The sequence below is a fragment of the Heptranchias perlo genome, chromosome 4 (assembly GCF_035084215.1).
Source record: "Heptranchias perlo isolate sHepPer1 chromosome 4, sHepPer1.hap1, whole genome shotgun sequence".
NCBI classification, from domain to species: Eukaryota; Metazoa; Chordata; class Chondrichthyes; order Hexanchiformes; family Hexanchidae; genus Heptranchias; species Heptranchias perlo.
In genome coordinates, this window is record NC_090328.1 from 47306537 (window position 1) to 47321845 (window position 15309).

Genomic DNA, 15309 nt, shown 5'->3' on the forward strand with positions numbered 1-15309 from the left:
ACAGTCAGACTATTACCAACAATCATGGATTATATACATTTCAACAGAAGGCTAGAAATTACTATTTGAGATATTAGCACCAAATATTTAACATGTTCAGGTGACATTCCTTTGTCTGCTATTTTAGTGGAGCCATTAAACAATTTAAGACGAGCTAGTTAATACCCATGTTAAAATTGCATATATCATAAATTTGTCAAGCGCTGGTCCACTAATATTGCTCACACTTAGATGAAAATAAATATCATGCCTTTGAATTCTTTTCTTGTGGGTGAAGGTGGTCAATTGCCTTCAAGCAAGTATGGGTGTTGGACTAAAATGGAGATTTAGGCTTACATGAGTTAAACGGAGTACTATTGCTAATCAGAAAAGCATCATGTAATACCCTTTGAATCAGTAATGGTTGATGGCAGGATTCTGCAGGTAAAAACATAAGCCAAAGCATTCTGATTGAGTTGCACTTGCTGGAGAATGGAGTCGGAGAAGGCAACTACGTGTACATTAGAGAAGTCAAGCCCTGCGATGATAAAAGGCATGGATTACATTTTTAGCAATAGTGGGGGAATGGTAGGGACAATATGAGCGGGAGAAAATCAGTCTTAGCAATGGAACTGATGTGGGGAAAGAGGCATGGTGTTGAGCAGAACACATCCAGACTTAACATGAGGTGGCTGTTAGGGAGGTTGACGGGGTCAAGACCTATGCGTGTAAGAACTAGCAGGAACTATGGACGGTGGTTTGGTGTTCCAACATTAAACTGGACTGGGTCTTAATGTTGGACAGCAGTTGGAGAGTACAACAGCAGCCTTGGGATCAATGAAGGCGGCTGAGAGATAAAACTGCGTGTCACCATGTAAAACTGTACACGTGGAAACTGATCCACCCCATGCTTATGTTTGATATTGGGGAGGCAGCATGTGAATGATGAAGAGGAAGGGAACAAGAATGGAGCCCTGGGATACACAAGAGGTGACCAGGAAAGGTAAAAAAAAACTGCTGGAAATATTTTAATTGTAGTATGTATGAGTGGAAGAGAGCGGGACCACAGAGGTGAGCTGCGCAGCAGAGGGATTTCAGGAGGATGGAGTGGTCAACAGTGTAAAAGGCAGCAGGAAAAGTTGAGAAGAATAAGGAGACACAAAGTAATGGTCTTTGTTGCAAGATATTTGTTTGTGACTTTGACCACTGCAGCCTCAGAGGTGTAAGTCAGATGGAAGCGAGATTGGATGATCTCAAACAGGGAGTGGTAGGACAGGTAGCAAACATAGTTGTGAGGAAAAAACATGCTCCAGGGCTTTGGGAAGAAATGTTGGAGATAGGGTGATAGTTGGAGAGTATGGAGAGATTGACTGTGGGTGTTTAGGGTTGGGGGGAGCCTTGAAGGAGGTAGGGACGGTGCCAGAGAATAGAGACAGGTTGACAACGACAGCAAGCACGGAACTGAAAATTGAAAATTGGATGATCAGGAACTGGGACAGAAGGGGCTCATGAAAGCAAGTGGCAGGCTTCAGTGATAAGATGAATGTAATAAGCACAAGTGAAAATGGGAAAGAAACTATAGAGGATGGGATTGGTTGAAAAAGAGTGTAAAAGGTATAACAGGCTAAAAGTAATGACAGTCTTAGCGACAATGGAATTTCATTCACTAGAGAATTCTCCAATGCAACTACATTTTCAATTCTCTTCACTCTTAAGTAGTTCAGGACTACAATTATGGAGAGTTATGTTTCACTCAGGCTCTCTTATAGCTGGTAACCAGACTTGACGCTATGCATCACGCATGTTGCATATTGGGGAGAGGGATATAATTTTGTTTATTGAATATTAGGCAGTAGGATTGGCTGTTTAAGGGAACTTTATCCCAATTAAGAATATAAGGGGGGAATGCCCAACTGTCCACTGTAACGTCAACACAAGAGCCATAGAAACCCTGCAAAAAACAGGATAAATGCTGTTTACGTTGTTTTTGCAGGGTTTCCACAGCTCTGCCGCTGAATTTATGGCAGACGATCAGGTGAACCCCCACGGAAATTCACCCCCAAAATCTGAAACTACCATCAGGTCCCAAGGGCACCATTTGGAAGGCTTATAGGTAAAGATTTTTAAACTTAAACAAAAAGGGAAATTTATTTAGGCAATATCCAAGTAGCTTATTTGTGCAGCTACTTCCATTTCAACAGAAACTTCAATCCTCACAGACCCAGAAAAATTCAGAGTGGTCAAATTTGGGTGTATGAGCAGGTCATAATGCACTGGGACAACGGTTTCAGGCAATCTCATCTTGTTCCAGGGAAACTTCTGACCATCAGATGTGAATGGGAAATCTGGTGCCTCCTCACTACTCTGGTCATTTTTTAAGGTATCTGCTATTGAAAGGGTGATGATAGCTGCAAGGAATCCTATTAATTCCTTTGCCAATACAATTCTTCTGCAAGGTTCTATGCACCTTTTGCAAGAACAATCTTGGAGTGCCTGGACACCAAAATGGACTGGTTAAGCTGAAAGAAATTACAACATGGAAACAAACCTATGTAATTCTGTAAAACAACCTAAATCCATTAATCAGTATACAAATTATCAAATCAACAAATACACAGGTGGGGGTACTAAAGTAAGAAATAAAAACAGATTGCTGGAAATACGCAGCAAGTTTGTCAGCCCCTGAAACGGAAGGCGATTTGGTTCTAAGGTTGAAAAGTTAACCTGTCTTTTCTTTTTTCAGATGCTGCAGGACCTGCTGTGTATTTCCAGCACTTTCTCTTTTATTTCAAACTCCCAACATGTATTTTTCTTCTTTCTCTGCCACTGGAATAGATGTATTTTACCTTAATTCACCATCTTGTGTTTTATAACTGCTCTTGTAAAAGCCATGGAAGCTTTCGGACAGATTGGCAATGTAGTCAATATTAATCAAGTACTTGTTTCCAGAGTACAAGGGTACACCAGCCTGAAGTGCAAGTTGCTCATACGGTGGGTATTCCAAAACATGCAAGTTGCTTTCTGATCCAGTCGTTCCATCCTCTTTCAGTAGTGCCATGGTTGCCTTGACGATTTCCAGGTTTTTGCTGTGCAGGATGATAGAGCTGGTATTCGATTCAACAGAAACTTCAACCCTCACAGACCCAGAAAAATTCAGAGTGGTCAAATTTGGGTGTATGAGCAGGTCATAATGCACTGGGACAACGGTTTCAGGCAATCTCATCTTGTTCCAGGGAAACTTCTGACCATCAGATGTGAATGGGAAATCTGGTGCCTCCTTACTACTCTGGTCATTTTTTAAGGTATCTGCTATTGAAAGGGTGATGATAGCTGCAAGGAATCCTATTAATTTTAAATGCCCGGCAGTTGCCATCTGGAAGCCAGTTGTTGTGGGGCTGTCGTCACTTCTGTGGTTTAAGGAAGCTTGCAGTTTCCCTGATTTGCTCAGAACAATTTCAGTTCTAAATCGAATTGTCTAGATTGTTCCTCCTTTGATTGCTATTCGGTCATTCACTTGCTTTTTGTAAATAAATCAAGCATACTGGAAACAACGATGTCCTATATGAAAAAAAAACAAGTAGTTAAATTTGGAATTATATGTGCTTAATATTTATCTACAGGTAAACATTGTTGATAACATGCCAATAAGAACATAGGAACAGGAGTAGGTTATTCAGCCACTCGAGCCTGTTCTACCATTCAAGTAGATCATGGCTGATCTGTATCTCAACCCCATTTAATTATTACTATATTGTATTTGTGGAAAAATACTTAATATTGATCTGAACACAATTGTTGTGGTCTATTCAGAAATTACAAGACAATATATATACTATTGTGTCTAGTCTACTCTTGTTAACTCAAAGTTGATTTTGCTTAAAAATTCAAATTATCCAGTTGTTTGAATTGAACAATTTTAATAAAAGCACATTTTATTAAAACTTTTATTAAATCCATGATTTCAATCTAAATTAACAGATAATTTGAATTAAGCAACTTCAAATTAAGAGAGTAGATTGTATACAATATTGTGTAGTATTGATTTTGAATATGAAACTTTTGAGGTTATATCTAAATTTCAGCTTTGTGAGGATATGTGCCATCTGGTCTAATACTGAGTCATATAGACCAATCCTACGTTTTAATCCTCACCTATATTGAGTTAAGTGATCTCAGCCAGGAAAGCAGTGGAGGCACTATGACTGACTTCAGCATCCCCTAGATCAGGTGAAAAAGAACTTGGCCAAACTTCCCACTCCTGATCACCAACCCCCAATGAAAGTGCATATGTACGGACATCAGATGAGCAAAGTCAAGCTCAATTGTTCAGGTAGGTAAATACATTTAACGCTTCATCCTAAAAACAGCAACTGCTCTCCAATGAAAATCTAGTACTCCCTCAGTATTGAACTGGAGTGGCACCCCAGATGACACACTAAGGACCTGAAAGGCAGTGTGAATCCATGACTTTCTGACTCAGAGGCAAGAGTGTCACCAGCTGAATAAAGCTAACACGCACACCTTTTACAAAAATTAACAGAGACTGAGCAGTTTCACGTGCCAAGAACACATATTGGGAATCTCAAACTACTTATAGCCCAGACAGAAAATCATGGGCCCATAAATCAGATGGCACCCAAATGCTGCATATGCACTCCTGATGCATGAAGGTATGTTCAGGAAGCACTAAAGGTGAAAATTTACCACAATAGCAGCAACTTGCATTGATATAGCGCCTTTAATGTAGTAAAACATCCCAAGGTGCTCCATCAGACAAAAATTGATACCTAGCCATAGCAGGAGACATTAGGACAGGTGAGAGAGGTAGGTTTTAAGGACCGTCTTAAAAGGAGAGAGACATGGAGATGTTTAGGTAGGGAATTCCAGAGCTTAGAGCCTAGACAGCTGAAGATATGGCTGCTAATGGTGGAGTGAAGAAAATCAGGGATGCACAAGAGGCCAGAATTGGCGGAGTGCAGAGATCTAGGTGAGTTATAGGGCTGGAGAACATTATAGAGATAGATGGATGAGGCCTTGGAGGGATTTGAACGGAAGGATGAGAATTTTTAATTTGCGGCGTTGGTGGACCGAGAACAAATGCAGGTCAGCAAGCAGAGGGTGATGGGTGAATGGGAGGTGTGAGTTAGGATACCCATTGTTTTTAAAACAACAGATACAGAACTGGAGTTCTTTTTAAAATGGTATATAGTTTCTTGAAGTATATATCCTCACTTGTTCAAGCCTATTGTTAATAATTTATTAAATTAATAATTTATTATTAACAACAAATCTGAGTAGCTTTAAACTGTGCATCCTGGCCACATGAAAAGGAGTTAAACTGCCCTGTGCCCAACAAGAGTGGAGAAGTACGTTTCCCAGTACAGTACTTTGGGTTTTTATCTCAGATTTTGCAGCGAGGGGAAGGTGTTGTGACTGCTGGAGAGTAGCGTAGACTGCGGCAAACCCATTTGAACATGTGGGCCAGTCTTTAACGAAGGACAGAGTCAAAATCGGTCCCATTTCCGGATAAACCGTGAGAGAGAGAGCGGCTCTCCGAATGAGTGACGGATGGCGGCTCCCGGAGAGTTGGGTGGTCACCGTGGGGGAGGCTCCTGCCGGAGGTGCTGCGAGTCGGAGCGTTTTCCAAACGACTTGAGCAGCATCTCCGGCTCCAGGGAATCCGCAGCAAAGACTAAAGGCGGCGGAAGTCCCCCTGTAGCGGGCCACACACTGAACAGCGATGTACTTCCCTTCCCCTCCCCTCCTCTCCTCTCCCCGTCTATTTCTGTCCACGGATCGAAAATATCTTTTCTTTTAACGCGCTGCTCTCCATGTAATATATTTTTTAAACTTTACCGTTATCGATATTACAGCATTTTCTGGCGGCTGGAAGACTGCAATTGTAAAACTGAACCGTGTCCTATTGATCCTGGGCACCCATCAGAAGTGAAAGTGAAATTGAAATGATCACAAACTGATGGATTGCGTGATAACTTTGCACCATGGGACCTTACAGCACTTTGTGATTTATGTAACATTTTTTTTAATCAAGAGGAACAAATGGTGTAAAACATTTTGAAATCAGGTTGTCCCTAATGCAATAACAATGTTGCATTTACTCCACAATGTAAAGGTCACCTCAGGGGTTTCAGGGAAGTTAAATCATCAGGGCCTGAAATTTCCTCCTTGGGCGCAACACAAGTTTGACCCAAAAATGCGCCCAATGTTGCCCTTATTTTTCCGATGTCAAGTTACACCCAAGTATCCGGCCAATCTCATTAGAATAAGCCTGAATTTAAAATGGGGGTGTAAACAATTGGGTCTCACGGAAACACCAAACCCACACCGGTATATTTCTCCTTTGAGTCTTAAAATTAAAGTTTCAACTCATTTAACCACCATTCATGCACATCAGGCACAGCACAGAAGCTTTGTAATTTTTTATGTGATTTATACTTGCGCTATAAAAATGCATTAAAAGAAAGAGAATACAGAGCAGATCTCAGTGACGATATTTTTTTTAGAAATGCTCAAAAATTTGCAATTAAAAGACCAGAAAAATGACTCTCATGCAGTGCCTAAAAACCTGGTCAGATAATGAGACATCTCCGAACAAGCGCAATTGGAGGATACTGGTATTTAAGAGTCAGGGGCGTGGCTAGTTTTGTGGGCGGAGATTTGTTTGGATGAAGGGTTTGATGGACAGACGCAAAAGATCAAAAAGACTTGGCATATTGTGATTACGCAGGTAACTCATGCCCAGAATTCTGCGACCTTTTAAGCCATGTAATTGGTTTGCGCCCAAATTACACGTTTCTGTGGACACAAATGTGGACGAAACTCCAGGCTCTGCAATCAGCTCATTTGAGTATTGTTCTGAAGTCATAAGACAGTTTTGTTTTAATCAACCTGTTGCTCTGTTGATTAGTAACACTAGTTACCACAAAGTGTAGCATATCTATATATAATTTAAAGGACTAATCTTAAACTGAGGCAAACCAACAGTAATCTAGATTTTGTGATTGGTTACACCCAATTTTCAAGTTTAAAATGGGTGGCTTTGAGCAGAGATCAACTGTAACAGAAAAATCAGAAGATCCACCAAGGAAATTCCTTGCGCAGGTACATAGTCTAAGTTTGTGATGGGACCGCTGATGGATTCAGGAAGCATCATGGATACATATGGTTGAGTGCATAATGAAAACATTCAGGTGACTTTGCATTATCTCTACCCATTTGTTTCCTTTATTCTTTCATATAAGCTGACTATTCAGGGTTGCTAGGCACTGAATCCCATACAGAGATCAGTTTAAAGAGACCAGTAGTGCGATTGTTATATTGTCATGCCATTGCTGAACGTTCTCTCGTTTTTTTTTTGCCATATTGCCAGAGGGGTTTGAAGAGCTGTTGTGGCTGTTGCTGTAGTACTGTCTTTTTTATAGCTCTTGCTGCTGTAGTGCCACAATCTAGGATTCCCCTAGAGCTCTGCTTTTTGGAGTAAGAAGAAGAGGGCCAACAGAGGAATGTCAGGTAAGTAGGGATATAGCAAATGAACCCGTCCACTAGTACCCTCACACGAGAATATGAAGACAGAGATGCACACACCTCCATTTGTTCAAGGAGCAATGTCTTTGGAGGCTTTGATTTACCAGGGAAGCCTTGATGCAGTTATGCCACATGCTGAAAGCAGACCTGCAGTCAATTTTCCACCACTGAAAGCATTTCCAGTGGCTGTAAAATTTGCAACCCGCTGGACTTTTTGTGTCAGGATTGTTTCAAACTGTCACTAGGGACATTGCAAATATGTGCATCAGCTGTACACAGATGCATTGTTTAATCGAGCCGCACAGTTTATATCCCTCCCTATGGACAATCAGCTTCCATGCGACCAGTGGCTACCGTGGGGTATAGAGTGTCTGATTGACACAAGCAATAATATTATGATTTAGAGTTATAGATTTCTTTTAGTTAATTAGGCATTATGTTTAAATCATATTCGTGATGCCTCCTTAAGAGGGGGCATTTATAGATCTTTTTCTGTTAGTGAGACTGGGGCACCCAGTGTCACCTTTATTGATTTATTAAAAATAGGAATGAAGGCTGTACAGTCTTATAAAGTGAGAACCAGGCTTTCTAAATGTCTAGGGGGTTACGGATTGCACCTGTAAGGCCGTATGTGTTTCCTCACACAAGATAATTCCTAAATAGGAAAGGATTCGATTCACTCAACATTAAACTCATTTGTAACTATCAACATCACATTATGCAAGCCATTGCTCTCCTCCCAGATATCTGTCACAATGCCTTCTTTTTAAGGCAGTTCACCATACCACCAATATTTGACCCATTTAGGCAAATCTCTGAGTAGCTAATAGGTGTTCATGGCTAGCCTCTTGAACTCCCAAGGTTATAAAGCTTCTGGGGTTTCCAACCAGCTGAATGCAACAACAGCTTGCATTTATATAGTGCCCCTAACACAGTAAAAGATCCCAAGGTGCTTCACAGGAGTGTTACCAAACAAAATTTGACACCGAGGCACTTAAGGAGATTAGGATAGGTGACCAAAAGCTTGCTAAGGAGCGCTTTAAAAGGAGGAGAGAGGTAGAGAAGCAGAGTGGTTTAGTGCTTAGGGCCTATGCAGCTGAAGGCATGGCTGCCAATGATGGAGCAAATAAAATCGGGGATGCGCAAGAGGCGAGAATTGGAGCAGCACAGAGATCTCGGAGGGTTGTTGGGCTAGAGGAGGTTACAGAGATAGGCTAAAAGGACTCAAAACAAATAAGTCTCTAGAGATAGATGATATTTATCCTACTGTTGAGAGAGAGTAGGGAGTAGATTTGTGAGGAATGGAAAATCATTGTGATGGGAGTTACTGGTGAGGTACCAGTAGATTGAAAACAGGCTAATGTGGTGTCCAAATTCAAGCTAGGTCAGAAACTCAGCACAGGTTGAATAGGATGCAGAGGTTGCTAACAGTTCATTTCAACCTGAAACAGTGGCCAGGGTACAGAGTTTGTGGCAGGGACAGAAAACAATGGCATCAATCTTTCCAATGTTTAACTGAAGGAAAATGCGCCTCATTCAAGATTGCATATCAGACAATAATTTATTTTGATCTTGTCTTGCAGAAGGCAGCCCAATGAAATCAATGACACACCCATATATTTTAGAGCACTAACCCCCCTTATTAGGAAGAAACCCTAACTCGGAATAGAGGTCCCCAAGGTTGCCTGATGGAAGAATGAGGGCAGGCACCAGCTTAGTGTTCATTACCAACCTCTGCTGTTCCAACTTTATTCATTAACAGCCAGTAAAACATACATTGAGGCCCTTTACAGTGTCACTGCTACTGAAAGCTAATGTGAAAGCTGCTCACCACAACACCATTGTAACCTGACTTCCTCGTCTCTTTTGGTGATGTGCCAGATGATGGTGAGCCTGAAAAATAAAATGTAAGTAATTGACATTAGTCCCAGAAAATACAAAATGCTTTACAAGTTCTCAGGAGTTTGAAAACTGAAAAATCCCAGGAGATAAGAAAGCCTAGAAAATTAGATAAATGTGTATCTGCCCCACAATTCCACTCACTGCAAATTTAAGGTCTCAGCTGTATAATTAGGACAGCATGAGCAGAACCACAATTCTTCCTAAGGAGAGGAAATAAAATCAAACTAAATTAAGAAATAGATCAAAATGAGTCATATGACTTCCAGTCACTGCACTCTTTGGGGAAAGGAAAAATACATTTAAAATAGGCCAAATGTCTACATAGAGGTAATTAAACAAGGAAAATACAGCTCCCAGAGTCTAAGCCAAATGAAAACAACAACAACAAAAAACATGAAACTGAACATAAAGTGAATTAAGATGGAAATTGAATATTAGCTCATTTTCCTTTAGTGAGGAAGCTGGAACTAGAAATCAATCATTGCCAATTCGAATAACCATATCCCATTCCAGTCCACTGGATGAAAATAGACAACTCTTCAAGGGCAATGATATAATAGCTAGCTCACAGTTCATCATTTTTATCCACGAGAATTATTTCCACAAGAGTACAAAGTGATTTGGGGAGCTTTACTCTAAGTACGCTTTGATAATATAAATTAAAAATAAAATTTATATAATTTGTTTCAAGGAGAGATTGAGTAGTAATTCCATAATCTGGTATTCCCATTGATTTTAATGGGTGGAACCCATAATTTTTGATGGTGCAGTTCCTAGGAGAACAAATCGCAAAATTACCTCAAATTCAAAGAATCTCTCAGTACTCAGAAATATGACAGTTCTGGTTAGGTCCTTACCATTTGAATTTGCAATGACACTGTTTGCATTAAGAATAACAAACCATGAAAAACAGCACAGTAATATACTCTTGAGTTCGAGAATCAATGGCATATCTCAGAAGTGTCATGTACCTTTCCAATTTACCATCGAGGCAATATGCAGCTCGTGCCAGAAACTGATTTTGAGCTTTTGGTGTCATCCAGCTGCTTGCTCATTGAACTGAGCAGTGCACAACCTCATTGTCTTTTTTAACCCCACACTGAACTTCAAACCCCATATCTTATCACCAAGACCACCTATTATCCCTGCAACATCATCTGCCTCCACCCTTACTTCATCCACAACCCAGCTGAAACCCTCATCCACACCAGATTTGGCTTCTTCAACACTCCGATCAGTACAACCCCCACCCCTGCCCTCCAGCCCACATAAACTCCAATTCATCTAAACCTTCCTAGCATCCTACACTGTCCCACACATGCATCATGAGCCCGATATTAGGAGGGAGGCGGGTTGGCAGCGGGGGGTCGACTGGGCACGTGGGTAACGCGGCCAGTGAATTAAGGGTGTTCCGTACACAATCGCAGCCTAATTGAAGGTACTTGCGTGTGCTTCCGGGTTTCCCGTTCCAGACCTGCACAGCGGGCGCACTGCGCACCCGCATCACAGGCTGTCAGCAGGAGGAGCCCTATTTAAAGGGGCAGTCCTCCAATGCTCCTCCTGCAGCAAATAACCAATTTTGGAGTATGGAGCAGGCCAGAGGCAAGGCTGCTCCAAGGTTCTCTGACTCCTCATTCCAGGTGCTGCTCAATGGGGTGAGGAGGAGGAGGGAAATTCTATTCCCATCAGATGGGAGGAGGTGGCCTCCCTCCGCCACCAAGTAGGCCTGGCTGGAGGTGGCCGAGGAAGTGTGCAGGACCTGGGTCCAGTGCAGGAAGCGCTTTAATGACCTAACCAGGTCAGGCAAAGTGAGTATACTTACGCATTCTCCCACACTCCGTCTTCCACATCACCTCCATCACTACACAACTCCTTTTGCACTGCCACCACAACGCTCTCGCATCACTCCTCACATCCACTCAACCATCATCCTCACCTTGCCTGCACTTACTCACCGCCCCAGTTCCCATTCGACCACTACCACGCAACCCAATCCTCATACAATCTCATGGCTATGTCTCACACGCACCCTCCCATGCATCTCCCTCACGCTCACCCCCACCCACACCAATGCATGCAGTGGGTCACCACGCAACCATCACTCAATCACGCCTCTGTGTTTTGCTTCGATGGGAGAAGAGATGCCAGAATTCCCAGGAGAGGGCAAGGGCCGGAGGGGCCGCCACACCAGGTGGTTTTAAGAGACGCGGCGCAGCAGGCATTGGAATTAAGCCGGACGCTGGAGTGCCTGTCTGTGGCGGACGCCGAGACTGGAAGTGCACAAGCAGAAGGTGACAGAAATCTAACACTCAGCACTCATGATAGCGAATGATCTTAACATCACTTGGCATCTGCAGCACCTCAACATCTGTCCACATGCTTAATATTGCTTTCCGTTCTCTTGCAGGGCCATCTACGACCACTGTGAATGCAGAGGGCGATTCCTCAGAGGACCTGCTGGCCTCTGAGGGTCCATCGTCACATCTGAGCCAGCCATCCATCAGCACAGATACACACACCTCGGTGGGTCCCCGTCCTCATTTAGTTGGGCTTGCACATGGTGAGTCACCACGCACGTGAGCACAAGCAAACCCTGGTGGCAGGGGCAGCCATGGAGAGTCCGCGTCGGTGGGAGCACTCCTCTCCAGGCTCTGCTCAGCTGGACCCAGATGCTGAACCCTGGGGGACAGCCATGAAAAGGAGAGTCATCGAGGGCCAGCAGCACATTGCCGAGGTGCTGGAACAGCTGCCATGTGCACTCTCCACAATCGCGCAGAGTATGGAGGAGTCCAACTCCTGCATGAATGGAATGGTGGCACAGGTACAGGAGGGTATCTCCGAGACGCTGTCACAGGGACGTGAAGGCATCTCTGAGATAGTGTCGCGGGTAGGTGCGGGAATGTCTGTGACGGAGGAAAGGCTAGCCTCCATCGGGCTTCAAGCACGGCTCAACAATGAGTCCATTCAGGCCCTGACAACGGCCGTTCGGATTCAGCCTTAAATAGGCTGACAGATACCTTACAACTGGCCTTCCAAGGCTTCACACAAGTCCTTTAAACTGTCGTCCAGCAGGGTGGAAGGAGTGATGTGGGCCTGGGCCAGGAGAGGGATGATGGTGAAAGGGGACATGGAAGTGTGGACGCCACTCAAAGCGCTCCCACATCTCACCCGTTGCCCCCCTCTCAACCAGTACCCGCAATGCTGCCCCCTCTCCAGGTGGCCGAGTCTGCCCCTGCACAGGTGGTGCAATCTTTGGAGGGGCCCTCACGGGCACCGAAACCCAGAGGGCATCTGCGCAAAGCATCTCATCGGTCAGGGCATGGACAAGAGCAACCTGCCATTACCTCTGCTGAAGCCACAGGGGTAGCACCACGTAGGGGTTCCCATAAACGTAAGGCAAAGATTTTGTGAGCACAAAGGGGATGCATGAGGGTGTAAGACAAAATGTCTGTTTTTGATTTACTTTTGTTTGTTTTGCAAAAAAACATAAAAATTTGTTATCACCACTACTGCCCCGTCTTTGCAAATTTTTTCTGGCTTGTGCAATAATGCCCTTTCCTGAGGATCGCCATGAAGACACACACCTGATGCCACCCATTGTGTCATTGCAGAGTGGGTGCAGGTGTATTTGCAGGGCCTTTTGTGCAGACGACTGAGAGACGCCGGCAATGTCCCCGGTGGCACACTGGAAGGATCCGGAGAAGTTGTTGAGGGCAGTGGTGACTTTGACAGCGACAGGTAAGAAGATGGTGCTCAGGCCAGCTGGGAGCATCTCGGCATGAAGGAGGCTGCAGATGTCCACGACTACATGTGGAGTGACTCTGAGCCTCCGTGTGCACTGCTCCTCAGAGAGGTCCAGGAAGCTGAGCCTCGGTCTGTAGATCCCGTGGCGAGGGGAGTGCCTTCTGCGACGCATCTCTCTCTATGGTTGCCCTCCCTCCTGCTGTGCAGGTGGATGTGTCACAGCACTGCGTTGTGGAGCTCCACGTGTCAGAGGTGGACGGTGTGGCCGCCGAGGCTAGTGATGCTGTTCATCCTCCGAGGAGGTCATGACTGCAGCTATGCCGGCCCCCCTCCGGCAGATGTATGTTTGAGGGGGTCCGCAAGGTAGGTAAATTTGTCTGCACACCAGGGTTGAGGTTGCAAGTTGGTGATTTTGTGTGTTAGGAGGAGGGTGGTGCAGGCCAAACTTTGTCCAAAGTGACAGAGTGGCCTCCTGTAATGGGTGAGGGTCTCCCCCACCCACCTGTCAAATGGACCTTTGCAGCTGCCACAGGCTGGTGGCTGCAACATGTCCATTTCAACTGGGAGTGTTTCCCCCAGTACGGGAAACACGCTCAGTTGACCTGAAAATCCCACCCCTCCTAAAATATCCTCCAAATCAGGTCTCCTAATGACCTGAACTATCAAATTAATTGCCTTAAGTGGGATCCCGCTGGCTTTAATTGCCGGCGGGAGTCCCACATGCGGGGGCTGCGTGCGCATCTAAGCGCGTCACTGGGAAACCCAGAAGTGGGTGGGTTGGAGTTGGGCTCTGGACCCGCCCCGGGAATCCCCAATTTTCGGAGCCTCCCCGCCATGAACGCACCCACTCGGCCATCCTAAAATCGACCCCCATCAGTACATGCCAGCATGTGCTCTCCACTCTTCCAACTGTGGCATCCTGTGGATCTCTCCATCTCAATAGCAGACCCTTCAGTCCTACATTCGGACTTACTGCCTCTGCCCACCTTGAGAAGCCTCCTCACAACCTATCTTTTCAGATATGCCTTTGGCCACCTCACCTTAGCCTGCTCCTCTTATGTCCAGCATCAATTTCTCCTCTGTTTTGCATCTTTTGATGTTTGTCATCTTAAATTCAACATCAACAATTTCTTCTAATCTGACGATATGAAATTCTTTCTATAAATACATTTGTCATTTTTATATGACAGTCTTAAAGTGGTACATGTCCATTCCAATTACCATTTGGTTGAAATGAATTTATAATTTCTTTTTGTCAAAACAAAAACTTTCATTCTACAAGTGTCTATACTCTGGAGATATATACAACAGCTTCTACAAATTCATCACTGACAATCAGTCCTGGAATAACGATGGATCAGTTCCAGAAAGGCAGCCCTGCTCTAATCTCTTGCACCAAGCTCAGATTTTCTCCATATGTTCAAAGAGCATCAAATTATTTTAATAAATGGATGCTGTCTAATGGCCCTGTGTGGTTAGTTACAATACATGCAGTCTGTGATAAGAACTGTTTTAAGCACAGTAATGTGTTTCAGTGCATTGAATTGATTAGAAGAATCAGCCTGTAATTATAAAAAAATAATTAGATGCACATTATGAGGAATGGCAGGAGCATGAGAAGGATGCTGGTCTTCATACTTCAAGAGGTTCCAAAATCCCAAGAGAAAGGAATCATAGAATCATAGAAAGGCTACAGCTCGAAAGGAGGCCATTTGGCCCATCGAGTACGCACCGGCTCTATGCAACAGCAATCCAGCTAGTCCCACTCTCCCACCCTATCCCCATAGCCCTGCAATTTTTTTCCTTTCAAGTACTTATCCAGTTCCCTTTTGAAGGCCACGATTGTCTCCACCACCCCCTCAGAGAGTGCATTCCAGATCCTAACCACTCACTGTGTAAAAAAAGTTTTTCCTCATGTCACCTTTGGTTCTTTTGCCAATCACCTTAAATCTATGCCCTCTGGTTCTTGACCCTTCCACCAATGGGAACAGTTTCTCTCTATCTACTCTGAATAGACCCTGTATGATTTTGAACACCTCTATCAAATCTCTCACAACCTTCTGTGTTCCAAGGAGAACAACCCCAGCTCCTCCAATCTATCCACATAACTGAAGTCCCTAATCCCTGGAATCATTCTAA

General features: G+C 44.0%; 1 protein-coding gene across 3 annotated transcripts in view; it reads right to left on the reverse strand.

Annotated features, from left to right (window-relative positions):
* LOC137320900 (endoplasmic reticulum aminopeptidase 1-like) overlaps positions 1-15309 on the reverse strand; it is a 96908-nt gene that overhangs the window by 70953 nt on the left and 10646 nt on the right. For 2 of the 3 annotated variants that reach the window (XM_067982879.1, XM_067982877.1), the window contains exons 1-2: positions 5836-5939; positions 2826-3537 (exon numbers count right to left, since the gene is read on the reverse strand). In XM_067982879.1, the coding sequence (XP_067838980.1) occupies positions 2826-3352 (527 nt within the window). In that variant the 5' untranslated portion in view covers positions 3353-3537; positions 5836-5939. Of the gene's footprint in view, positions 1-2825; positions 3538-5835; positions 5940-9355; positions 9418-15309 lie in introns of those variants that run through there. The other variant, XM_067982878.1, reaches the window with a different exon arrangement.